We start from the raw sequence: 27,021 nt of genomic DNA on the forward strand, positions 1-27,021 counted from the left end.
TATGGACAACGTAGAAGAAATGGACAAATTCTTAGAAAAGAACAACCTTCCAAGACTGAACCAAGAAGAAATAGAAAATATAAACAGACCAATCACAAACACTGAAATTGAAACTGTGATTAAAAATCTTCCAACAAAAGCCCAGGACCAGATGGCTTCACGGGTGAATTCTATCAAACATTTAGAGAAGAGCTAACACCTATCCTTCTCAAACTCTTCCAAAATATAGCAGAGGGAGCAACACTCCCAAACGCATTCTATGAGGCCACCATCACCCTGACACCAAAACCAGACAAGGATGTCACAAAAAAAGAAAACTACAGGCCAATATCACTGATGAACATAGATGCAAAAATCCTCAACAAAATACTAGCAAACAGAATCCAGCAGCACGTTAAAAGGCTCATACACCATGATCAAGTGGAGTTTATTCCAGGAATGCAAGTATTCTTCAACATATGCAAATCAATCAATGTGATATACCATATTAACAAATAGAAGGTTAAAAACCATATGGTAATCTCAATAGATGCAGAAAAAGCTTTTGAAAAAATTGAACACCCATTTATGATAAAAACTCTCCAGAAAGTAGGCATAGAGGGAACTAACCTCAACATAATAAATGCCATATAAGACACACCCACAGACAACATCGTTCTCAAAGGTGAAAAACTGAAACCATTTCCACTAAGATCAGGAACAAGACAAGGTTGACCACTCTCAGCGCTATTATTCAAGATAGTTTTGGAAGTTTTAGCCATAGCAATCAGAGACGAAAAAGGAATAAAGTAATCCAAATCAGAAAAGAAGAAGTAAAACTGTCACTATTTGCAGATGACATGATACTATACATAGAGAATCCTAAAGATGCTACCAGAAAACTACTAGAGCTAATCAATGAATTTGGTAAAGTAGCAGGATACAAAATTAATGCACAGAAATCTCTTGAATTCCTATACATTAATGATGAAAAATCTGAAAGAGAAATTAAGGAAACACTCCTATTTACCATTGCAACAAAAAGAATAAAATTCCTAGGAATAAACCTACCTAAGGAGACAAAAGACCTGTATGCAGAAAATTATAGGACACTGATGAAAGAAATTAAAGAGGATACAAATAGATTGAGAGATATACCATGTTCTTGGATTGGAAGAATCAACATTGTGAAAATGACTCTACTACCCAAAGCAATCTACAGATTCAATGCAATCCCTATCACACTACCACAGGCATTTTTCACAGAACTAGAACAAAAAGTTTCACAATTTGTATGGAAACACAAAAGACGCCGAATAGCCAAAGCAATCTTGAGAACGATAAATGGAGCTGGAGGAATCAGGTTCCCTGACTTCAGACTATATTACAAAGCTACAGTAATCAAGACAGTTTGGTACTGGCACAAAAACAGAAATATAGATCAATGGAACAGGATAGAAAGCCCAGAGATAAACCCATGCACATAAGGTCACCTTATCTTTGATAAAGGAGGCAAGCATATACAGTGGAGAAAAGACAGCCTCTTCAATAAGTGGTGCTGGGAAAATTGGACAGGTACTTGTAAAAGTATGAAATTAGAACACTCCCTGACACCATACACAAAAATAAACTCAAAATGGATTAAAGACCTTAATGGAAGGCCAGACACTATCAAACTCTTAGAGGAAAACATAGGCAGAACACTCTATGACATAAATCACAGCAAGATCCTTTTTGACCCAGCTCCTAGAGAAATGGAAATAAAAACAAAAATAAACAAATGGGACCTAATTAAACTTAAAAGCTTTTGCTCAGTAAAGGAAACCATAAACATGACAAAAAGACAACCCTCAGAATGGGAGAAAATATTTGCAAATGAAGCAACTGACAAAGGATTAATCTTCAAAATTTAGAAGCAGCTCATGCAGCTCAATATCAAAAAAACAAACAACCCAATCCAGAAATGGGCAGAAGACCTAAACAGACATTTCTCCAAAGAAGATACATAGATTACAAAAACACATGAAAGGATTGTCATCATCACTAATTATTAGAGAAATGCAAATCAAAACTACAATGAGGTATCACCTCACAACGGTCAGAATGGCCATCATCAAAAAATCTACAAACAATAAATGCTAGAGAGGGTGTGGAGAAAAGGAAAACCTCTTGCACTGTTGGTGGGAATGTAAATTGATACAGCCACTATGGAGAACAGTATGGAGGTTCCTTAAAAACTAAAAATAGAACTACCATATGACCCAGTAATCCCACTACTGGGCATATACCCTGAGATGACCATAATTCAAAAAGAGTCATGTACCACAGTGATCATTGCAGCTCTATTTACAATAGCCAGGACATGGAAGCAACCTAAGTGTCCATCAACAGATGAATGGATAAAGAAGATGTGGCACATATATACAATGGAATATTACTCAGCCATAAAAAGATATGAAATTGAATTTTTTGTAGTGAGGTGGATGGACCTAGAGTGTCTCATACAGAATGAAGTAAGTCAGAAACAGAAAAACGAATATTGTATGCTAACACATATATATATGGAATCTAAAAAAAAAGAGAAAAGGTTTTGATGAACCTAGGGGTAGGACAGTAATAAAGACGCAGACATAGAGAATGAACTTGAGGACATGGGGAAGGGGAAGGTTAGCTGGGATGAAGTGAGAGAGTGGCATGGGCATATATGCACTACCAAATGTAAAATGGATAGCTAGTGGGAAGCAGCCACTTAGCACGGGGAGATCAGCTTGGTGCTTTGTGACCACTTAGTGGGGTGGGATAGGGATGGTGGGAGGGAGACGCAAGAGGGATGTGATATGGTGATATATGTATACGTATAGCTGATTCACTTTGTTATACAGCAGCAAGTAACACAACAATGTAAAGCTATTATATTCCAATAAAGATGTTAAGAAAAAAATTAATATAGCATAAAAAAATAATAAAATAAAATAGATAACCAACAAGGATGTACTGGGTACTCTGCTCAATATTCTGTAATAACCTAAATGGGGAAAGAATTTGAAAAAGAATAGATACATGTATATGTATAACTGAAATTGCTGTATACCTGAAACTAACACAACATTGTTAATAAACTATGCTCCAATATAAAATTTTCCCACTCCCTTACCAGTGTTTCCTGAAATCATCCCCCAAGAAAACTATTTCACTAAATTTTTTTCTTGCAGTACAGGATCCTAGTACTCAGATGAATACATCACATCTCAGAGATGAGGGAAGGAAGAGTCTGAGGATTTAATGAGTGTGTCTAAAATCAAATAGTCACGTAGAGTTCAAAACTCAGCTCATCTCAGCCCAAGTCTTGTTATTTACATTTACTTCAGCATGTATCTCTATAAAGGTATTAGATAAGTTCAGACTTATTAGACTAGTCTAAATACATAAACCCTAGAATACAGGTGCCCCATAAATAAAAATAAAATTGACTCGTTTAAAAGTGAAAACACACTGTTCTGGAACAGTGGTTCTCAAAAATTTGGTCCCCTGATCAGAAGCATCAGTGTCACTGGGCTTTAATTAGAAATGCAAATTCTCAGGCTTCACCCCAGATGTACAGAGCGTAGACCCCAGTGATCGGTGATGGTTCTGATGCCACTAAAGTCTGAGACTACTGCTCTAGTCTGGAAGACAAAGGAACCAGCATGGGATGAAGTAGGTCTTAAGCAGGTGGGAGTTTGACTGTAATAATATATTACTATATGTTAGATGTTTAATGTTAAAAGTGAATCTCTGTGGAATTTAGAAAAATGGTACAGATGAACCTATTTGCAAAGCAGAAATAGAGACACAGACATAGAGAACAAACATATGGACACCAAGGGGAGTGGTGGGATGGATTGGGAGATTGGAATTGATGTACGTACACTACTATGTATGAAGTAGGTGGCTGGTGAGGGTCTAGTCTATGGCACAGGGAAAGAAAAAAAAGAAGATACAATCTGTTTGCAGGACATATATAAAGTTAACCTCAAAAATGCATTCCAATATACATTATGTGCAAATATTGTTTGATTCCACTTAGAAGAGGTACCTAGAATAGTCAAATTCATAAAGTCAGAAAGTATATTGGTTGATGCCAGGGGCCAGGGGGTAGGGGGGGGTGGGCAGGGGGAATGGGGACTTAGTGTTTAATGGGAACAGAGTTTCAGTTTAGGAAAGTGAAAAATTCGGGAGATAGATGATGATGAGAGTTGCACAGCAATGCGAATGTACTTAGTGCCACTGAACTGTACAGTTAACTATGGTTAAAATAGTGTGTTTTATATTATGTGACTTCTACCACAATAAAAAAACATTAAAAAAAAAAGTGAATCTCTGTAAAGGTTTCCCATAGCAGCTACATAGACATCATGGAAATGAATATACAAAGTTTCTGGTAACAGAAAACTGTCTTCTCATTCTTTTTTTCTTTTTTAATTTTTTTTTGGCTGTGTTGGGTCTTTGTTGCTGCGCACGGGCTCTCTCTACTTGCAGTGAGCAGGGGCTACTCTTTGTTGCGGTGCACGGGCTTCTCATTGTGGTGGCTTCTCTTGTTGTGGGGCATGGGCTCTAGGCATGAGGGCTTCAGTAGTTGTGGCATGCGGACTCAGTAGTTTTGGCTCGTGGGCTCTAGAGCACAGGCTCAGTAGTTGTGGCACACGGGCTTAGTTGCTCCGCAGCATGTGGGATCTTCTCGGACCAGGGCTCGAACCCGTGTCCCCTGCATTGGCAGGCAGATTCTTAACCACTGTGCCACCAGGGAAGTCCCTTTTCATTCTTTTGTGTATGATAGTTTCCTGTCAGTAGGTACAACCTCTCCACAATCAGATTATAAGTTATTAGTTGTTTTCTGTGAATGTGATCAAAACAGCATCACGTTGCTCTTATGGCTTATATATGCAGCTGGTTCTGTGTTGAAATGTGAAGGCTTGATATATATTTCATATATAACAAGCTCTGTAACTAGCACTAGGAAAGACATTGGGTTGATTTTCCTTGGTACATACTGTCTTCCAGGGCATGCTTCTAGTGAACAAGCATTCTTTTCCCAAGGCAGACCTTATGAAACTGAGATGCACCAATGCTATCCTAGGAATACAATTTTTCACAAGGCTGTCATTAGGCTTAACTGTAGAAATAGAAAAGATGGGGACGGAGTGAGCCCCTTCTATTTACAAAGTGGTATGTTCGTCTTATCACTATGGTCTTATTTGTTTATTTTTCTTTTAAATTCTCTATCTTTTAAAAAATTTTATTGAAATATAGTTGATTTATGATGTTGTGTTAGTTTCAGGTGTACAGCAAAGTGATTCAGTTATACATATATATATATATTTTAGATTCTTTTTCATTATGTTATTACAAGATATTGAATATAGTTACCTGTGCTATACAGTAGGTCCTTGCTGGTTATTTATCTTATACATAGTATTGTGTATATTTTAATCCCAAACTCCTAACTTATCCCTCTCCCCCTTCCCCCTTTGGTAACCATAAGTTTGTTTTCTATGTCTATCAGTATTTTTCTAAAAGATAGAGGAATATTTGAAATAGAGAGAAAATGATGAGTCTCCTAGAAGAAGGTTGATATTGATACACATCTTATTAAACATCTAACATATAATAATATATTATTACAGTCAAACTCCCACCTACTTAAGACCTACTTCATCCTGTGCTGGTTCCTTTGTTGTCCAGACTAGAGCAGTAGTCTCAGACTTTAGTGGCATCAGAACCATCACTGATCATTGGGGTCCATCCCCTGGGTTTCTGACTCTGTACGTCTGAGGTGGGGACTGAGAATTTGCATTTCTAACTAGATCCTCGTGATGCTGATGCTTCTGGTCAGGGGACCATATTTTGAGAACCGCTGCTCCAGAGCAGTGTGTTTTCAACACTGGGTGCATACTGCAGTCACCTGAGGAGTTTTAAATATTACCAATACTTGGGTCCCACTCAGACAAACTCAGGCACACTAAATTAAAATCTTTGAGGTCAGGACCAGGAATCTGGTTTTTAAAAGCTGTACAGGTGATTCTCACGGGTAGCTGGAATCATGAACCAAAGTTAATCTCAATGTTTTCAAAAAAGTATAACTGTACACCCAAGGATCTTGTTAAAATGCAGACACTGATTCAGTAGCTCTGGAATGGGGTCCAAAATTTGCATTTTTATTCAGGTCCCAGATGAAGCTGCTGCAGCTGCTCCATGGACCACACTTTGAGAACCAAGAGTCTGAAATGCTACCCCTTTTATCCTTGTTCTGTGGATGTAATTTTTTTTTTCTTAAACATCTTTATTGAAGTAAAATTGCTTTACAATGGTGTGTTAGTTTCTGCTGTATAACAAAGTGAATCAGCTATACATATACATATATCCCCATATCTCCTCGCTCTTGTGTCTCCCTCCCACCCTCCCTATCCCACCCATCTAGGTGGTCACAAAGCACCGAGCTGATCTCCCTGTGCTATGCGGCTGCTTCCAACTAGCTATTTTACATTTGGTAGTGTATATATGTCAGTGCTACTCTTTCACTTTGTCCCAGCTTACCCTTCCCCCTCCCCATGTCCTCAAGTCCATTCTCTACGTCTGCGTCTCTATTCCTGTCCTGCCCCTAGGTTCTTCAGAACCATTTTTTGGGTTTTTTTTTTTTTTAAGATTCCATATATATGTGTTAGCAGATGGTATTTGTTTTTCTCTTTCTGACTTACTTCACTCTGTATGACAGACTCTAGGTCCACCCACCTCACTACAAATAACCCAATTTTGTTTCTTTTTATGGCTGAGTAATATTCCATTGTATATATGTGCCACATCTTCTTTATCCATTCATCTGTCGATGGACACTTAGGTTGCTTCCATGTCCTGGCTATTGTAAATAGTGCTGCAATGAACCCTGTGGTACATGACTCTTTTTGAATTATGGTTTTCTCAAGGTGTATGCCCAGTAGCGGGATTGCTGGGTTGTATGGTAGTTCTATTTTTAGTTTTTAAGGAACCTCCATACTGATCTCCATAGTGGCTGTATAAATTTACATTCCCACCAACAGTGCAGGAGGGTTCCCTTTTCTTGTGGATGTGGTTTTTGGGTAAGTTAACCAGAGATATACTAAGAGATCCAGGTCTAGGGCTCAAATATCTTTTTGATACTAGAAACCAGAGATGGCAATTCGATTTCTTTTCTGCAGGTTGCCTGATTAGAGCAAGAGGAACAATCTGGACTCATTGTGGACAATGGGTTACTATGGAGATTTTCAGAAATCTACATTTCAGCTGAGGGCTCCTGGACATCACTGCCGGTCACAACATGGGACCCCAAAGACGTTCAGAGTGGGGGTCACATAGCTGCAGCCCCTCAAAGGGCTCGGTGTTCCCCAAGAGATGGGGCTGAGTTTGAGCCCCTTCGTCAGCAGCGGTTAACACGACCCCGACAAGCAGTTCAGAAATAATTCTCCCTCAGGAAAAGTGAACCATCGTGAAGAAGAAACTGCCCGCTGGAGTTCAGGGGCTTCAACCCTGGTAGAAAATTCATCACTGGAAGCAAGCGTACCAAAGGCATAGTGTAATCTCTACCCCAGAGGGAATTCTTAAACGAGGATGGTCCCCTCAAGGGATTATATTGGCTTCTTACAAAAATGAAAAACACAGACGGACACACTTTTTTCTCACCTCCTCCCATTTTATTTTCTGTTGTACTCAAATATATCACATGTATGTGCTATTTTTATCAAGTCAACTGTAAAAAAAAAAAAAAAAAGAAAAAAACCCTCCCTCAAAATCAGAGCCTTAGATTCAGTATTAACTTCATCTCATTCCCAGCTTCTTATCTCCGTAGGGGAAAAAAAACCAGAGGCAGAAGGAGTCTGAGAAGGCCTGGTTTTGCCCACAGGATGTGTTTTGCCCACCCAGCTCTTTTTTTGTAGAATGTACAGCTATTTAATTCCTTGGAACTGCAGGTGCAGACATGCTGGTCTTTGCCTCACTGAGCTGTCCTTGGGTCTTTTGTGAGCTCTTTTTTCAGGGCTCTGTTTAATGACACACCCCAAGGAATGGCCTCTCTCACACGCACTGCAGGCAGTGGCATTTAGCTTATTTCCTCTGGTGGGACCTACTATCTCCATGGGAGACCAAGGGGAGTCTTTGAAGGCGTCCGTATGAAGTGGCCGACATTTCATCATCTCTGCTTCCAGCCGAGGAGCTCTGGGCAAGAGAGCAAGACCACTTGCCAGAAAGTTCTGAGGCTTGTGGCTGACAGAGCCCAGGTCCTCTGTGGCCCAGGGTGGTGGACCTGGCTCATGTGTGTGTGTGATTTATGAAGCAACCACAAACTTCCATAAAGAAATTGATGGGCAAAAAAAGTATATGTTTATGTAAAATATTCACATTCGTGAATAAATGTCTTGCATCTTTCTGTAATTGTGAAGAGTTTTTAAAAAGGCTTTAGCACAGGGAACTTTTCTCAATACTCTGTAATGACCTATATGGGAAAAGAATCTAAAAGAAGGGTGGATATATGTATATGTATAACTGATACACTTGGCTGTAGAGTGGAAACTAACATGGCATTTTAAATCAGCTATATTCTAATAAAATTTTTTTTAAAAAAGGCTTTAATTACTAAAATTCAGGTAAATAAATCAGAAGCCACACAGGTTGGGGCTAAGGTAGCAGGAGCAGAGAGCAATTTTTTCCCCTGGTGCCTCCTCAGTGATATTTTTTTAAGGTAAATGTTGACATGATTGTGAACACTGTGAAGAAGTCTATTGTTGGGGACATAGTACAAAAGCTAGATTTTGACCTATGCAGAAAGAATGTCCAAGGGGGCTCAGTTTCCAGAATTTAGCCTGGGACATGTAGGGGAGGGGAAAGGAGGGAGCGGGAGGGAGGGAGGGGAGAACGGAGGAAAAAGGAGAGCCAGGGAGAAGGCTGGGGGCGAGGTCTGGGGAAGGAAGGGTGGAAGAATTAGTGGTGGAAGGAGATGGGGAGACTGGCGGGGGGGTCAGGGGGGAGGTAGAAGAGAGCCAGGGGAGAGAACTGACATTTGCTTAGCATTCATCAGATGTCAGGCAGTGTGCTTTCACATAAATTACTTCATTAAATCTTTACAAAGTCTCTTCAGGTTAGATGTAGTTTAATCCTCGATTTTCAAATGGAGAAAGTGAGTCTCAGAAGTGTTAAAGAACTTGTCTGAGGTCCCAGAGCAAGGAAAAAAATGGCTGGACGCAAACCCTCATTTGCGTTCTGCCAAAATGCTTGTTCCTTTCTCAGCATCCTGTTTACTGGTAGCATTTGTCATTGGATAAGATGAAAGCAGTGGGCAAAGGAAGTCTTTGGAACAGCCTTTATTTGAGCCTGTGCATGTGCTGAGGCTCTACTGTCAGTGATGGCGATAATCTGAGGAAGGTGACACTTGGAGAATTATAAATTGTAAAGGCAGTGCCTGATAAGGATACCCTTAGGAAGGGAACTACACACTTCATGAGAAGAAGCAGCCTCAGCAGGAACTATTTGGAACAAGCTAGTTTCACTGTTCTGGATAAAATCATAATCTTGACAGGAGCAGTTCCATTCCACACTGGGGCATCCATAGCAATGGTCATTCTCCAGCCAAAGAGTTGGCTTGCTTCACATCCAAATATGCTTCTCCCTATCCAGCAGAACTGACCCATTTATGAGACTTCAAATGGCATTTTCACTTTTTTCCTTCTAGAAAATCCAAGTGAAACTCAGAGACCCACAACAAATCAGGAGATACTGGTGCATGACACATAGTAGGCAATCAATCATTAGAGCTGAAACAGTGAGTGAATGTTCAAAGCTCTCTTGGAGAAAATGATCAATTACTTTCATCAAAAAATCACCGATGTGTTAGGAACTATATGGAAATAGTATTGCATGCAATCGTCAGCTGTAATTGGTTTGGGTCTAGTTGGTCTAACTCTTCATTATTGAGATGATCACACTGCTTAGGGCCATGTTTCTAGAGTTTGTTCCCTGGAACATCTGTATCAGAATCACTTGGGACCCAGCCCATATCTTAGGCATCAGGGCCTTGAAATCTCTATTTTAATAAAAGCCTCTGGAAATATGTTATTCAAACTAAAATTTTAGAACTACTGATACAAGGGTTAACCCGACGTCTCTGTTATACAATTATAGACCTGGGGCTGTCTTTAATAAAATTTAGGTGCTAGCCCACTTAGGTATAAATTAGCTAGGACTCAATCTTTTATTGTTATAGATTCTAGAGCAATATTTTTCAATCCTTAATGCATGCAAGTCACCCAGGGAGTTTACTAAATGGTAGATTCCCAGGCCCCATTCAGAGGGACTGGGTTAAGTTAGATTTTCTGCATTTCAAACAATTATCCTATGTGATTCTGATGCAGGGATTCTGCTAATTTCACACTGAATATAGAGCCCCTCTGGAAAACAATATTCCTGTCAAATAGTTAAGCAACCTCTGAGAGGACAATTTATTACTGATTTTACCACCTCTTAAGGCAATAAACTCCATCTGTAAGTAGCTTTAATTTTCAGAAATTTCTTCTTACGTTGTATCAATATAAAGTCTTATGTAATCTGTCTATCTGGTTCTCTTATATAGAACTACACAGAAAAATTTAGTCCCCAATATTATTTTTAAGAAAATATACTTGACCAATAACTTAAGTGTTTTTCTTCCTTCTAGATCTCTGTTTTGCTTCTTTAGGGGAGAGTGGGGAGGTGAGGAAAATGTAGGGATACAAAAATGTATCTCTGAGCAGACAGCAAGGGCCTCTGCTACTTGTATAGCAACAGTGTTTAGAAAATCAAACACCTAGAACTTGGAATTCTCATTTCCTAGCATAATATCACAACACACATAAACAGACAAAGGAAAACCCAAAACATGTCATTCTGAGCTGCTCTGGATATGAGAGAGTTCTCTTTGTCAGCATAATGGTGACGAGGGGAAAGGTTAATAAGGAATAAGGTGAGGCTGATTCACATGAGGCAGGTGCCATTTTGGAAGAATCAATGGGGGCCCCCAGTTCTCCCAGGTGCTTGCTCTTTGCTGTCCAGTTGCAGACCTGCCCAGGGTGGGCAGCTGGTTCTTACAGCCACTGAAGTCAGCTCTCAGGAGTAGGTACAAAGAAGGTAACTAGCTGGAAAAATATGGACATGTTTCCAGGCATTTCACCACGACTTTCCCAAATCCTTGGAGCTTGACTATTTTATCCCATATGTATGCTTTAAAAAAATATTTTATTTTATTTTATTCATGGATTTCAAAGGAAATTAATTACTAGTACAGTTTCAAAAGGCAGCAGGAATGGATTTGGACATGAAGGGAGGGGTACCCAGAGTGGCCACGGGGGTATTGCAGCTATTACTGAAAACAGTGGGATTTGGGCAAGTTAAAGAATCTGTGTCCCAATTATTCATTTACAAAATGGGGATAAAATAATAATAAGTAACTTTTAGCATTGTTTGACTACTAGGTAAGGAAACATAACATGTGTTAATTCCTAAACACGTGTTGGTACATAGTCAGTAGTCAAAAACCAGAATGTCAGTCATTATTATTAACATCAGCAATGGTAGTGCTAGTTTGCCAGAAAGACAATCATGAACAAACACCAATTAGTTCTATTTGAATGGTACTTAAAATGATGACTTAGGTCAGGATAAGCAAAAAGGGTGACTACAAATAAATACATTAAATCCAGCAGGTTGCCTTTGCCTCAATTTTCCCATTCACTTAGGTAGGGAGAGATTGAATTTTGGACCTAGGGGAATAGAAGACACGAGTCTTAAGTGATCTGCTTCAGACACATGTACTGTTGCCATTTTTCTTAGAGAAGGTTTCTTTTCTTTCTGCTACTCTAGCCAATTTTAGGATATAAGAGTCACACACCAGAAGTCTTGCTTTGTGTACATGTTTTTAATAATACAATTTTCAAATTGTTTATGCTTTGTGGTGGGAAATAAGAACAGGGTGACTCCAGAATGTGAATTCAATATGTTTTCTAAGAACATCTGGGATGATAAGTCCTGAAATGTTCTTAAACATAAAATAAACCTGAAGCGAAGGCGTTTGCATCATTACCACGCCAGCATCTGAATTTGGGTATTGGTTGAGATGTAGAAAGCACTATAGGTTCTAGACTGTCTCTAGCTCCCTAGCTGTGTAATTGCTGGGGATTTATTTATTTTTCCTCTGCAAAATGAGAATGAAAACACCTGCTCTGCATAACTCACAGCAATGTTGAGAGCTTTAAAGAAAAATAATTAAAGTGCTGATCCAAAGCAAGCTGGCATCCTTCTCAAAAATCGGAGCTCTGAAGTCTCGGCTTCATTTTGGAATTTTCACCGGTCTACGCAAGCGCTCCTGAAAGAACAGCATAGAGGAAGGATACACCCAAGGTTTTCTTCCTCGTTTTGAGGCCAAAATAGCTCAATGTAGTTGCGATCTCATATTCCTCAGACCAGTTTTGGGTTCCAGAACCACGAAGTAAGATGGCTGGAGGAGAGACATTTACACAGGCACAGAGGCGGCAGCCTCAGTTCAGGTGGTTACCGGAGTCCCCAGAGACCAGGTGGACCTCCCCCTCCTCCCCCTACCATGCCAGACACTCAGTCCAGGTTTTTATTTCATTAATAAAATATGACCTCACTTTTCTTCTGTAATCCAGAAGCGTGAGGATACATTTGTTGCAAACTGCATGCAGATAAAGGGGGGGGGGGGCTTCCTTTCGAAACTACATCCTCTGAATAATAATTTTTGATCTACTATACATAACAGTAGTGCATTTCTTGTTAAAACAGCAAGCTTTTTTCTTTTTTTTACCAAAATGAAAACATTCATTTCTTTATAAATAGTTTAAATAGTTTAAATACATATTTCATACCAAGGATATAAAAATAGTGTCTCTTTTGTTTTGATAAATAAAGACATATTCATTTACATGGCAAATAACGTGCAATAGCTGACCACTGGCCACCAGCTCTGTGTGACTGATTGTCTAGGAGATGACATGCAGTGATAATTGTCCCTTTGCCTCCTACATTTGAGAAATAGATCAGCTGGAGCTGTGCACTCCCAGAGCCCACAGTTCTATAGATACTGTTCAGGAGTGACACGCAGGCACTCAGGAAAAAACTTTACTGCACTTCACAAAAGCCACCTAGGACAAAATGAATCCACACATTCTTTGTCTGGGACTTCTAGCTGCTCAGACCCTCAGGGTCTTTGGACTTTTACCAAAGTCTGTCAAACAGACCAGGAAGTTAATACCTGTACAGGAAAATGTTCCTATTCTGTTTCCAGGATCCAGGAAGTGTCTGCTACAGTCTGGAGGTGTTTCTGCCTTTCCCCGGCTCCTCTCTTCCGCAGGTCTCCCAGCCTTGCCCAGTCTTCACGCTGCCAGAGGCAAGAAAGGCAAACCAGGGCTGTCATGCAGTGGTGGAGCTGAAACTGGCGGCTGCCTCACGTGCCCTAATATCATACGTTTATGGCTTTAGTATCTTTCACTTCTGCTGGGCTTTTGACAACTTCCAGGGGAAAGTTCTCCGAGGGTTCAGTAGAGATGGATGCCCTTCCTTCCTGGTCCCAAGATCCTGGCAGGTTTTCCAGACTGAAGGAACTCATGGCTCCTTGGTCCAAGCTGCCCTCCTCCGATCTGCTTGGGAGAACCAGGTGCAAAGATGTTTCTGAGGAGGAGCAGACAGAGGACGAGAGAGTGGCCGAGATGGACTGCAGAGGCATCAGCGTCGTGTCTGACTGTGGAGAGATGCACCTTAAAAACTGCAGATGACCTTCTTGGACAACCTGGTAGTGGGCAGGTGAATAATCAAGGTTCGGAGAATGATACAGTTCACCGCCTGTGGGATTTTGCTCGTAAGCGCCAGTTCGCTGGGGGCTGCTCCCCACAGAGGAGGGATCCACACTCCACATGTCAGGGGTGACATTCCCGTGACAAAGCTGGGCTTGGGTATAAGCGGCTCCACCTGCTTGCAAGTGTAGACAGGGTTGGTGCGTGCTCCAGGTCATCCTGGTCTGTAAGCTGGAGGGACACACAGAGGTGGTGTGCAGAGAGCAAAACCGAGCGGGCTGCTGGGGGGACACGATGTGTTCTAGAAGTTGCATCACAGCCCTCATGTCTTTACCTAACTGTGACACCTCCTGAGTCAGTGTCGTTACCTGTGTGGACAAAGCAAAGCAAAAGGCAGCAGTCAGAGGGGCACGGCAGTGATTTCAGAGCAGTGAGGAAGGGAAGTGAGATTTCTCAGTAAGAAGGTCTGGAAGCCTGCTTCACCTCCAACTCCAGCCAAGCCCAAAGGGTGAATGGGAAGGCTAAGCACCTGATCTAAAGCCATCCTCTCATTCTGCGGGAACCTAGAGAGACACACATAGTCTGGCCTTCTTTTTAAAAAATTTTTACATACATTTTTTTAATTGAAGTATTGTTGATTTCTAATGCTTCAGGGGGACAGCAGTGATTCAGCTATACATATATATATATTCTTTTTCAGATTCTTTTCCCTTATAGGTTATTACAAAATATTCAATAGAGTTCCCTGTGCCATACAGTAGGTCCTTGTTGATTACCTATTTTATAAACAGTAGTGTGTATATGTCAGTCCCAAACTCCTAATTTATCTCCCCTGTTTTCCCTTTGGTAACCACAAATTTGTTTCCTATGACTGTGAGTCTATTTCTGTTTTGTAAATAGCTTCATTTGTATCATGTTTTTAGATTTCACATATAAGTGATATCATATGCTATTTGTCTCAGTCTGACATTCTTAATCAGTGATTTGGGGGTTCTTGGACAAAATTAGAAGTGTGGGTCCATCATCTCTTGTATCTCTGAAATACAGACAGTGTCTTTTGCTTCCCTTCCTCTGAGTTAGAGGAATGCTCTGTGGTGCACACCCGCCATCCAAGACACCTCAAAACAATGTGGAGACGTGAGTAGTATTGTATATAACGCACTCAGCACGCTGCCTGCCCAGGGTAGACACCCAGTAAATGACAGCTCTCACTCCTGCCATTTCTGGTCAAGATCAACACTTATTCAGAGACATACTGGCCTTCAGGGGTAGGGAGGGTGGTAAGAAAGAACTCACACCAGATTTGCTAGGATTTGTCTATAGAAAAGGGAAAGCTGCAAAATGAGAGTTAGAAACGAAAAGATCTTCAAGGCGGGTCAGTCCACGTAAGCATTGTGGGGAACCCTGGAGGGCTGGGGTCCATCAGTGAACCGGAACCCCACGGAATTACAACCCCAATTGTGCAGTGTGTTCTTTATTCACTTTTCTAGGTGAGACATTTAGTTTGTATAAGACTTTCAAGGGAGACATGACCCTCAGACTCGCAAGAACCGCTGAAGAGCCTTCATTATCCGCTTTACACTTAAACCAATACTGTAATTCACCGGAGGATTTATTTTCCTAATAACCACATCACTTTTTTAACCATGGAAGACCACCAGAAAATTGAACTTGACTTATATCCAGCTTTTCTGGATGGTTTCTATTCTTCAAAGTGAGGAAAACCTATATTTCAGAAAGCAGGCCACACATATATTTTCTAGTCTTTGGTTAGATTCATAACGCTAACACATAGTGTAATATTTTGCCTTCATTTCTATAAGACTGTATTTTATAAAGGCCTTCCCATGCCCTGATTTTACTATCATGAACCACAAACTCCAATATAAGCAGCTGAACCCACTGGCTAAATACCATCAGAAAACAAAACAAAACAAGACAAAAGGGCAGTTCAGTTTCAATGAAGCCAAAACCAAGATTGCTGTTTTGGGCAGACTTTTTTCAATATTTAAGTATACATTCCTAACTCATCCAGTAACTTCATTCAGTCCACTTCCTATAAGTGCATTCTGAAACTAATTCTCCATGGCAGGCCCATCAGGAGGTAGTGTCGCTCAAATCAGGCATTTTTAAAAGACCAGAAGGAGGTTTTTCCATGGTTCAGGCAACCAACTGGTAACACCTGCCTTGAAATTGCCAGGCCAAAACTATTTCTGCCTTGCTGCTAGCATGGAACTCGAGGGACCCTATCGAATACTTGCCCAGGCTTTTCAGCAGATCTAAAACTTTTGGCAACAAAAACTTATCTCTGAGACTCACATTTAAGAAGTGAAACAGTGAATCTGAGAAAGAGTCTATGTGTTTTGAAATTTTCACTGCAGGTTGTCAATTTCATAACTTGCCAAAACTCAATTCTAAAGTACACGGGTGACACAAATCATCTCTGGATCTCAGCACAGCAGACATGCACCCAGGGGTTCTATCTTGAGTTGATTAGCCCTTCTATCAAAATTTCAGAAGAGAAAGTTGATACTAAATGAGATGTTTGAAGGATATATTAACCGTCCCCTTCCTGTAGGTTGTCTAAGTTAATGCCTGTATCAAATTCACCAGGGTTTAGCTCCCAGTAAGAATGCTTTCAGTCGGCCTTAGCATTGAATAAAGACATAATCTTTGAAGCGCAACTTTGTGTTTTAGACACAGCAACAATTATGTTATCCAATAAATGAGTAAATTTATAATACAACAAGCTTTTAGGTCCGTTTTCCCTATTGGATCTACAAACAACACTAAGATCAGCAGGGACACACCTGTAAAGTGGGGACACTAAGGCCCAGAGGTTAAATGACATTTTAAGGTCTCTTATTTCATGAATGACAGTTTTTGGTCTGGAATTCAAGCCTTCTAGTTTTGGTGCTGTATTACAGTATATTAGAGAAGACATTGCTTAAGAGTTGAGAGATTTTTGCTAATGTGGTCAGAATTTGTGAAGAGCACGGATGATACAAAAAGGAGCCTCATGTAAAAGTTGTCTGAAATGGTTCATTTTTTTTTTTTGATTTCACATATAAGCAATGTCACATGACATTTGTCTTTGTCTGACTTACTTCACTTAGTATGATAGTCTCTAGGTCCAACTTATACACAAAACAGAAAGAGACTCACAGACATAGAAAACAAACTTATGGTTACCAAAGGGGAAAGGTCAGGGGGAGGGGTAAATTAGGAGCTTGGGATTAACATATACACACTACTGTATATAAAATAAACAACAAGGGCCTACTGTATAGCACAGGGAACTATACTCAATATCTTATAATAACCTATAAAGGAAAAGAATCTGAAAAAGACTCTCTCTCTCTCTCTCTCTCTCTCTCTATATATATATATATATATACACACACATATACATATATATGTATGTATAACTGAATCACTTTGCTGTACACCTGAAACTAATACATTGTAATTAAAAATAAAATTAATAAAAAGTTGTCTGAAATGGTAATTCAACATCAAATAAGTAAATAGTGTCATCTCTAAAAAAATAGGAGACACAGTAAAATTTCTTCACAGCAAATTATATGAATAGAACAAGACCAAAAAAGTTTGTACAGGGACGTCCCTGGTGGCCCGGTGGTTAAGAATCTGCCTGCCAATACCAGGGACACGGGTTCGAGCCCTGGTCCGGGAAGATCCCACATGCCACGGAGCAACAAAGCCCGTGAGCCACAACTACTGAGCCTGAGCTCTAGAGCCCATGAGCCACAACTACTGAGCCCATGTGCCACAACTACTGAAGCTCACGTGCCTAGAGCCTGTGCTCCACAACAAGAGAAGCCACCACAATGAGAAGTCTGCAACGAAGAGTAGCCCCTGCTCACCACAACTAGAGAAAACCCAAAGAAGCAAAGAAGACACAGCAAAGAAGACCCAACGCAGCCATAAATAAATAAATAAATAAAAGACAACATGTGCTTTTAAAAAGAAAAGGGTTTGTAATAAGGGAAAATCTGGAACTGGGCAATATGTTAATAGACATATTGCTGATGAACTATTTTTTTCTAGCTTTCAAAAGAAACAGATATTTTCCTATGGTTGAAATACCTTTCCAAGGCCACGTTCTTGGCAATGAACTTTTCCTGAGCATTTACCATAACTCTGAGGCCATGAACTTTGAATGGGACTCCAGAGTCTTGACTAGATCCAGGAATGTAAATAGCATTAAGATTTTCAGAAAACAAAATTACTATATTAGCTTGAACTAAGAGGAGCAAAGAACCCAAGGAAATAGAGCTTTCTTGAGCTCTAAAGGGTAATGTTCAATTTACATCAGTGAAGATTTCTGTCACTGTGTCACTGGGGACACACCCCTGCCCCTTATTAAAGCTGCATAGGGAATTAATCCTTATTAGGTAAGGGATCTCTCCCTTTGTAAGGACAAAGCCAGCTGCCACAGGAGAGATGGCATCTCCTGAGGGTAGAGACTCTGGTGTCACTGAAGGTGACAACATACTGCCACAGAGAGTAAAGTTTCACAGCACTTTTGTTTACTGCTTCCTGCTCGCCTTGCTGACAAATTCATTCTAAAACAGGAAAGGCTTTAGTCTTAATCAAATGTAGAAAGCAGAGAATGCAAAGTCTCTACTTTCTAAGGGGGGTAGGGCTCAACGCTGTTTCACAGCACAGTTAAGAAGATGGGCATTTGCTAAAAAAGGTTGTTGCAACTACCTTATGAACAAGGCACTGTCTGTCCACTTAAAGAGATGTCTTCAAAATACAACATAAACCCAGAATGCTGCAGAGATAGGTCAATAAAAACAAAAAATCATTCGGATCCAATGAACCAATGTTTTTCCATTTACTTCAACAGTTGTTTACACTTTTTAAATGTCTTCTGTCACTCATATTAGAAAACAGAGCAGGTATTACGAAGCCCTTCACAAGTCCCACTTGGTTTTTATTTTTTAATCATTAACTTAATTTTTAAAAATTGAAGTATGATTTACAATGTTGTGTTAGTTTCAGGTGTACAAAAGTGATTCAATTATACATCTATATATTTATATATTTTTTTCAGATTCTTTTCCCTTATAGGTGATTACAAAATATTGAGTAGAGCTCCCTGTGCTCTACAGTAGGTCCTTGTTGGTTATCTGTTTTATAGTAGTGTATATATGTTAATACCAAACTCCTCATATGTCCCTCTCTTCCCTTTCCCCCCTGGTAATCATAAGTTTGTTTTCTATATCTGTGGGTCTACTTCTGTTTTGTAAATAAGTTCATTTGTATCATTTTTTAAATTCGGCATTTAAGTGATATCATATATTTATCCTTTTCTGTCTGACTTCACTTAGTATGATCATCTCTAGGTCCATCCATGTTGGTGCATATGGTATTATTTCATTCTTTTTTATGGCTGAGTAGTATTCCATTGTATATATGTACCACACCTTCTTTAACCATTCATATGTCAATGGACGTTTGGGTTGCTTCCATGTCTTGGCTATTGTGAATAGCACTCCCACTTGGTTTTTTAATGGCCCATTTCCTGCCTTTTCCCCCTTGCACACCATCAGTCTGAATACAGTGGGGGTCACATCACACTGCCCTTGTGAAGGCTATACCTCTGAATGGGGTCTCTTGTCCTCGGCCCCTTTCTGCCTGGTAAGTTTCTCTCCCTTCAAACATCTAATCCCTCATTTCCTCTGAAGAGCTTTTTCCTGACTGGTCATTGATACTCAAAGAGCAGTTTGAGCATCGATAAGACTGTCTGTCCCAACCAGGCTCTGAGTTCCATGAGGGTAGAAGTTATTATTTACCTCAGTGTCTCCTGGACTCTGGGCAATGCCTAGAACACAACATGCACTCAGTAAATCTTGAATGTATAAATGAATGCAATTCCTGCCATTTTGAAGGACTTGGTACTCATAGTGCTTTCAATTTTTATTTTATGTTATCTCATGATTTTACCATAAACATCATGGGGGAAAGATTCCTACTACAAAACTATGTTGGGAAATCTGAAACTTGCGCTCTTCACCCCAAGTAAATATGTTAAAAGTAAGTATTATGACTGTTAAAGTTTTGCATATAAATTTCCTGAATCAAATCCTTGGGTGTTTCCCAGTTTTAAAGAGCAGGTGGCATTTCCACCACTAAGAATCCCTTTTATTTTACTGTGTTTCCTTCATAATTGTAGATATAGGTCTCTTTTGGCCAAGACTTCTGCTATTTATCTTGCTGCTCTGTCACTTGTCCCAGCATAAACTTGATTTCCATGGGTAGTTTTGATTCCCTGGGGAAATTTCTCCTGTTTACTGACTCCCATATCTCATGAGTACATGGTGAGTGCCAAGTGACAAATTCGATTAAGTTAGTCAGAGTTGTTTTATCAGCCGAAATTTGGCAAAGCCTTTTGCATCCCTAGTTGCCACCCTTCATGGCTATTTTATTTATTTATTTAAATTAATTAATTAATTAATTTTTGGCTGCATTGGGACTTCGTTGTTGCGCGTGGGCTTTCTCTAGTTGAGGCGAGTGGGGGCTACTCTTAGTTGCGGTGCGCAGGCTTCTCATTGCTGTGGCTTCTCTTGTTGTGGAGCTCAGGCTCTAGGCATGCAGGCTTCAGTAGTTGTGGCACACACGCTCTAGAGCGCAGGGTCAGTAGATGTGGTGCATGGGCTTAGTTGCTCCGCAGCATGTGGGATCTTCCCAGACCAGGGCTCAAACCCGTATCCCCCTGCATTGGCAGGCGGATTCTTAACCACTGGGCCACCAGGGAAGTCCCTTCATGGCTCTTTTAGATGTGGCCTTCTGATTATTTCTACTTCCAAATACAGTAGATAAAGAAACCATAACTTAATACACATTATTCTTTTACTTGTGTATTAAGTTACACTTTCTTTACCCATTTTTTTCCCTCTCCCTTCTCATTCTTCAGTAGATAGGAATCCATCGGTCTGGAATTTAAAACTGTTAGCCAAACCAGTTCACCATTACCATCTGTGTAGGCAATTGTTCACATCCAAGATTTCTCTAGCCTTTCCGAAGTCCCAACTGTTAGGAAGAAGAAGTGATGAAAACACCATCTGTGTATCCAAGTAATTCAGTGTTCTAGCCAAAACTTTGGAGAATCTAAAGACTATTCCCTTCTCTGTTCTCCCAACACCATGCATTTAACCGACAAGTCATTAGCTGTTTAGAAGGTTTGCAGGCAGTGTATTCACTCTTTTGAGCAGCATCTCCCATCATGAATATAAATACCTGTGTGACAACTGATTTGTCAACTGCCCATGATAATCCACCCACTGATCTTTCCATACCGCTAAGAAGGGAATCACAGAGTGCCACAATTTTTCTATTTCTGCCATATCCAGGTTTCCTCCGAACTTCTGTTTGGTGCAGAAATAAATCACTGTCGCCTACATTTCCAGAGTACCTGGGTTTCTCCTTTCACGTTTAATTTGTTTCATTCATGTGACAGTACTTCTCATCCTCCTGAGTCATATTTCAACAAGGGCTTTGTTGTGACGATTAAATAATATGATGGATGTTAAAGTTTATTCCCCACAGGATTGGTATTATGTCAGAATTTCAGGTGTCTGGATTTGATAATGCAACACAGGCATTAAGCTTAGTTGAAACTTTGTGGTAGGGAATACTAACTCAGGAAACACTGAGCCCAAAGAAAATAAAAGCCAGTTATCTCTGTAACTCCTCTTCAGCCTCAGCATGGAGATGCAAACCATTCCTGTTAACACTTTTACATAATTAATATTGGAAGAAACAGAGTCTCCACGTTTTAGCATTGCCTTGTGTGGATCTTTCCAGTAGCAAATAGTAACAGCAATAACCAGAGCTTTTGAAAAATTTTGATGAAGACCCTGTATCCTGTATAAGTCTAAGATTTGAGAAATTGCAGTCAGATGGATTAAGAATTTTCTATAAAGGATGAGTGAGTCAAAATACGATGATGTGCAGCTTGGTGTTGGTAAGAATTGAGTAAGGACCAATGTGGGGCAGGGGTGGGTGTGGGTACGGTGGTCTTTATCGTTCTTTATAGTAGCTCAAGGCCTTACACAAATCCTGCCATCTATAAATGTTTGTTGATACATGAGTAATTTAATAAATGGTAAATTGCATGGCTAATTTCTTACTATGAGTTTGTTATTTTCATTTGAACTTAAATAAGTTTCTTCAATCTCCCTGAAATAGCACTGCAAGACACAGAAGTATCACTATGCATCTAGCAGGTAAAAAAGTCTCATATGATCTCGGTGTTTCATGGAAGTCCCCACCACTTCAAAATAGGAGATTTTGAAAACACTGTGTTATTACATGGTTTAAAGAATCCATCTGTGATGTTGGTGACCTGTGGTCCCAATAACACTTTCATGGCCAGCTTTTATATGTGCATTTTGGTACAAGCACAGATTTGCTTTTTTAGTGTGTCTTTGAATTGTGCCTTTTGCAGACAGGAGTGTGAGTTTCATAATGAAGCCCAGAATGTGTCTTTGACAATATCTTTTGTTTCACATAGAAAATAGCTTCCTTTCGTCTTCTGTTATTCTTGTTTTACGTTTCTCAATCTTAGCAATTGGTATGGTATGATTCATGGACTCTGAGTATAACCGAAACTTCAGTTGATAGAGAAAAAATATGATTTCCATTTCTGTGCATTCAGTGAGCAGATGGGGAATGCATCTGTTGATATAATCTTCTTAGCTTGAGGAGTTCTTGACCTGTCACTCAATTTTTGCCAAACATGTACACATTTTCCTGCCAGACACAATTTTTCTAAATTCAGGGATACTAATTACACCAATCCTCTCCCCCTGCCATGAGCACATATACATTTTTACAAACTCTGATTCAGGTAATTAAATGGTCTTTCATTTAATCCTTTGTTATGTTGCATATTTATCATGAGATTCAGACAAGTTCAATCAAACTCCATCAGCAGGCAAAACAAAAAAGATGATCGGCATAATTTCATCCTTGTGTCTTTTGCTTCACAAAGCATTCAAAAACAAGTGACAGTCTTTTTATTTGTCAGCTAAAATAATAATCATACTCGGCACTTGCATAAATTTCAGACAAATGAAGATCTCAGGCCCATTACTGATGAAAGTTATAAATCTTTGCCTACAGCTGTAGAGACTAGAATGTTGGGGGGTGAAGTGGCTTATCTGAGGTCACATAGGAATAGTCAAGGGCTTTGCTTTTGCAGGTGCATCTAATGCCTCTCAAATTATAATAAGAGAAGAATACAAGTCTAGCATGACCAATACAAAATGACCAATTATAGTCTTGATAGCAGTTACTCCAGTGGTTTCACTGAATTTCTGCAAGCTCAGGTCATTGGACACAACTGTATTACTTTAGCTGTACTATGCTAATCCATTATTTATCAACCCTTTGATTGCTTTCCTCTTCTTCATTCCTGCTTCCTGTGACAAAGTTTGATTAGTATCCGAACTGCTTTCTGGCTAAGGGATCTGGCTATCATGAACACCAGACAAAAGTCTGTCTCCTTTCAGAATACCAATTGCATAGGGCAGTGCTTGTCAAGATTTAACGTATATAGGACTCATGGTGCTCTTGGTTCCAGCTCTCAGAGTCAGATCAATAATTCTTATTCTTATGGATATAGTTCCTATTCTTATGGATCTAGTCCCTTTGGTTAACTCTTCATATACTGATCTTTCAGTAAGAGCCTAAAATTGACTCTAACCCACTTTTTTCAATTCCTTTGGCAAGTTTAGAGTTGGAGTTTTTCATTTGTTTAGATCTTCTTTCTTTCAACACTGTTTTGTAGTTTTCTGTGTACAAGTCTTGTAGCTCCTTGGTTAACTTTATTCCTAGGTATTCTATTCTATTCTATTTATACTATTGTAAATGGGGTTGTTTTCTTAATTTCTCTTTCTGATAGTTCATTGTTAGTCCATAGAAATGTAAAGGATTTTGGTACCATGCAACTTTACTGAATTCATTTATTAGTTCTAACAGACTTTTGGTAGCACCTTGAGGGTTTAGGGTCTTTGTTCTTAGCGGCTCCCTGAATTTGAGACCTGTCCGTGTCTCAAAGCAGACAACGCCAGTGAGCACCTAGATGCAGGCGGATTAGAAACTGACACCCAGGCAGCAGCTGGGAAAGTATGAAGTCCAATCCCTTTGAGGGAGAAACTGAGAGATGGACGTTTTTGCTGAGCCTGGGTATATAGCCATGGGGGTGCTTCTGCGTTCTTTAAAAACTGCTTCTTTGTTTACTATAGTCCCATGGGGCTTCTGAACACAAGTCCCATTGGCTTACAGAGCTAGGTGTTTGGGGGGCCCATCCCTCAGGTAGGAACCTTACAAGTTGGGGGCACTAGATGCCTGGTCCAAACCCTTCAGTCTCAGGGAGAAGCTGCAAGTTGGGGGTTCCCTCCTGATCGCCTGATGCTATGTCAGGGATGGGGTTTATGTGTGACACAAAAGTGTGTGTCTCAGCGGCCCCTACCTGTTTCTCTATGGGCATTTTTTCATTCACCTTCTGGGTAGGAGTCACCCAGCTAGTCTCTGTATTTCTCTCAGAGGGAATTATTCTGTGTGTAGCTGTACATACAGTGCGTCATCCATTGGAGGAGGGAAATTCAGGTGCTTTCTGTGCTGCCATTTTGGAGCATTTGTTATCTATTTTATGTGTTTTAATCCATTGTATTTCTTACCTTTACTGAAGCTCAAATTATCCCATCTTTGGCTACTGGGAGACTCTTCATATTGGCTCCTGAGTTCTTTCAACATCATACTAACAGGGTTTGATAGCTTTCTTGCTGTGCTCTGAACACAAAGGTGTTCCAGACTCATCATGTATATTTCATGCCCCAGAATTGGAAACAGCCATTCATACAAGAAACTGGTTTCCTTTAGTGGGAAATTGTATTTCAAGACCATACTTGAGGCACAGAAATATTTACTGTTATTGGGCTAGCCACTGTTTTTATTCCTTTTCTGTTAAAAGAGCTTGGAGATGTATGCATGTTTATGATAGTACATCAGCTCATACTAGTGTTTTTAACTGCATTTCAGGACTATAGGGTTCTTACTTAACATTTTCCCATATTATATTTATATCTCCTTTATTCTACACTGTGAATTCTGGTTATTGAGGTACAGAGAATGATATAATTAGGATATGCCATAATTATAGGCATCCATCATTTTACTGCACTCTGCTTTATCATGCTTCATGGGTATAGCGTTTTTTGTTGTTGTTGTTTGTTTTGTTTTACAAATTGAAGATTTGTGGCAACACTGCATTGTGAGATAATGGTTAGTATTTTTTAGTAATAAAGTATGTTTTAAAATTAAGGCATGTACATTCTTTTTCTTAGACATAATGCTATTGCACACTTAATAGACTACAGTATAGTGCAAACAAAAGTTTTATATGGACTGGGAAATCAAAAACTTGTGTGACTCACTGTATTCTAATATTTGCTTTATTGCAGTTGTCTGCAACTGAACCTGCAATATTTCTGAGGTGCGTCTACATTCATTTGCTTTACCCTCCCTCCCATCACTCATGCAAGTCTCAGCATATCAGTACAGTCTACATGACAAATTATGATTATTGAAAACAGTTAAAAAAATTTTTTTGGCATATTCTATTATCATTCTCTCTTCACTCCCTTCTTTAAAAAATGGTTCTGCTCTATTTACATTGTCAGGGCATATGGCCCTTGACAACGTATACTCTCTCCCATTTGATTTTCATTTAGATTTGGTACTATAAATAAGTACATATTTAATGCTGATGAACTTGTCCTACAACAGTTTTTTTCAAGTCATCTTGGTTTTCTGAATCTTGTTCTCTAGGACATACTTCAGGAAATGTATATGGGAATAATATTCCCTGAGTTCTTTCGTATTGATAACAGTTTGATACTTGACGATAATTTTTGCTGAATAAAAAATCCTTAGTTTACAATTTACTTCCTCAAGAGTCTTATATATTTTGTATGTAATTCTATCTTCTTGCATAAAGTGTTGCTGTCTAAAAGTCTAATGATAGTCTAGATTTTTCCCTTGCAAGTCCTTTATGAGATCTTTTTTGGCTAGTTGCCCAAAGGATTTTTTTTCCTCTTACTTTAAAGTCTAGTAATTTCACTATAGCACATAATTTCAATATGTAGTTTCATTTAAAAAAAAATTTCAGGAGAATTTTATTGGATTATCAATTTTAGTGTTTGTTAGTGTAGAAAGCCTAAACTTGGCTTTCTTCTTCAGAGACTTGTATTTTTTGTATGTTTGATCTTTTTTGTGTATCTTAAATATTTGTCACCTTCCCTAAAAAATCTTCTTCATCTAGATTTGATGCTTTACATTTTCCTTCTTTTTCACCATCTGTTTTGACAATTTGTTTATTTGCTCTTGTGTTGTTTCTAATTTAGTCAATTTCTACAGTGATTTTTTTCTCACTTCTAATTTCCTCTTGAATTTTTTTTCTAACCCTAGAGTTCTATCATTTCATGAAATAAGAAAGAAGACCTTTAAAGGATATAACGTTTTAAATTTATTTAAAGCACATCTGAAATATGGGAACATGTTATTATTTGCCTAATATGAATAACAGTTATTTGCATATCTGTTGTATAAATTTCTATATGTTTAGCTCATGGTTAAAAAGGAAAAACAAAATATTCAGTATGCACACTAGAGTCTTATTTTTATAACAATACTTATGTGCCTTTAATTTTAAAAAACCCAAATATTTTACATGAAAAAAAGAACTAATTTTCATCAATTGTTTCTTCTTTATCTTTGGTTATTGTATGTTTCAATGACCCATTTTTAACCACTGCCAATCAATATCCAAAAAAGCCTGCCAAGAGGTTAGGTTCTTACTGAATTAATGCAGAGACTTTTCCTTCACTTTCAGAGAAGCTGAGCCATGAACGTTGCAGTGAGAAAGACCGACCCAGCGAGGTCTAGAAGAACACTTTCATGGAGCCATGGTACCTAAAGTGTGTGTCAGGGCTCTAGAAAGAGTCTTCTTTTAATCACTGGCAGACACCTTCCCCAGTCAAGTTTCTGGTACTGTAGCTTTAAACACAAACACGTATTTACCTAAGAAACTCTTTAATAAATGTTATTTGAACACAACTCTTCATCTCCAAGGCTAAGGAGATTCAGTTTAGAAAGTGAACTTGCAGAT

General features: G+C 39.2%; 1 protein-coding gene across 1 annotated transcript in view; it reads right to left on the minus strand.

Moving 5' to 3' along the window:
- Nucleotides 1-9,329: 9,329 nt before the first annotated feature.
- KCNH8 (potassium voltage-gated channel subfamily H member 8) overlaps nt 9,330-27,021 on the minus strand; it is a 401,123-nt gene continuing 383,431 nt past the window's right edge. Inside the window, exon 16 of the mRNA XM_082460817.1 lies at nt 9,330-14,188. Within this exon, the coding sequence (XP_082316943.1) occupies nt 13,490-14,188 (699 nt within the window). The 3' untranslated portion in view covers nt 9,330-13,489. The remainder of the gene's footprint in view (nt 14,189-27,021) is intronic.

This window comes from Balaenoptera physalus (assembly GCF_965194825.1).
Source record: "Balaenoptera physalus genome assembly, chromosome: 4".
Taxonomy (NCBI): Eukaryota; Metazoa; Chordata; class Mammalia; order Artiodactyla; family Balaenopteridae; genus Balaenoptera; species Balaenoptera physalus.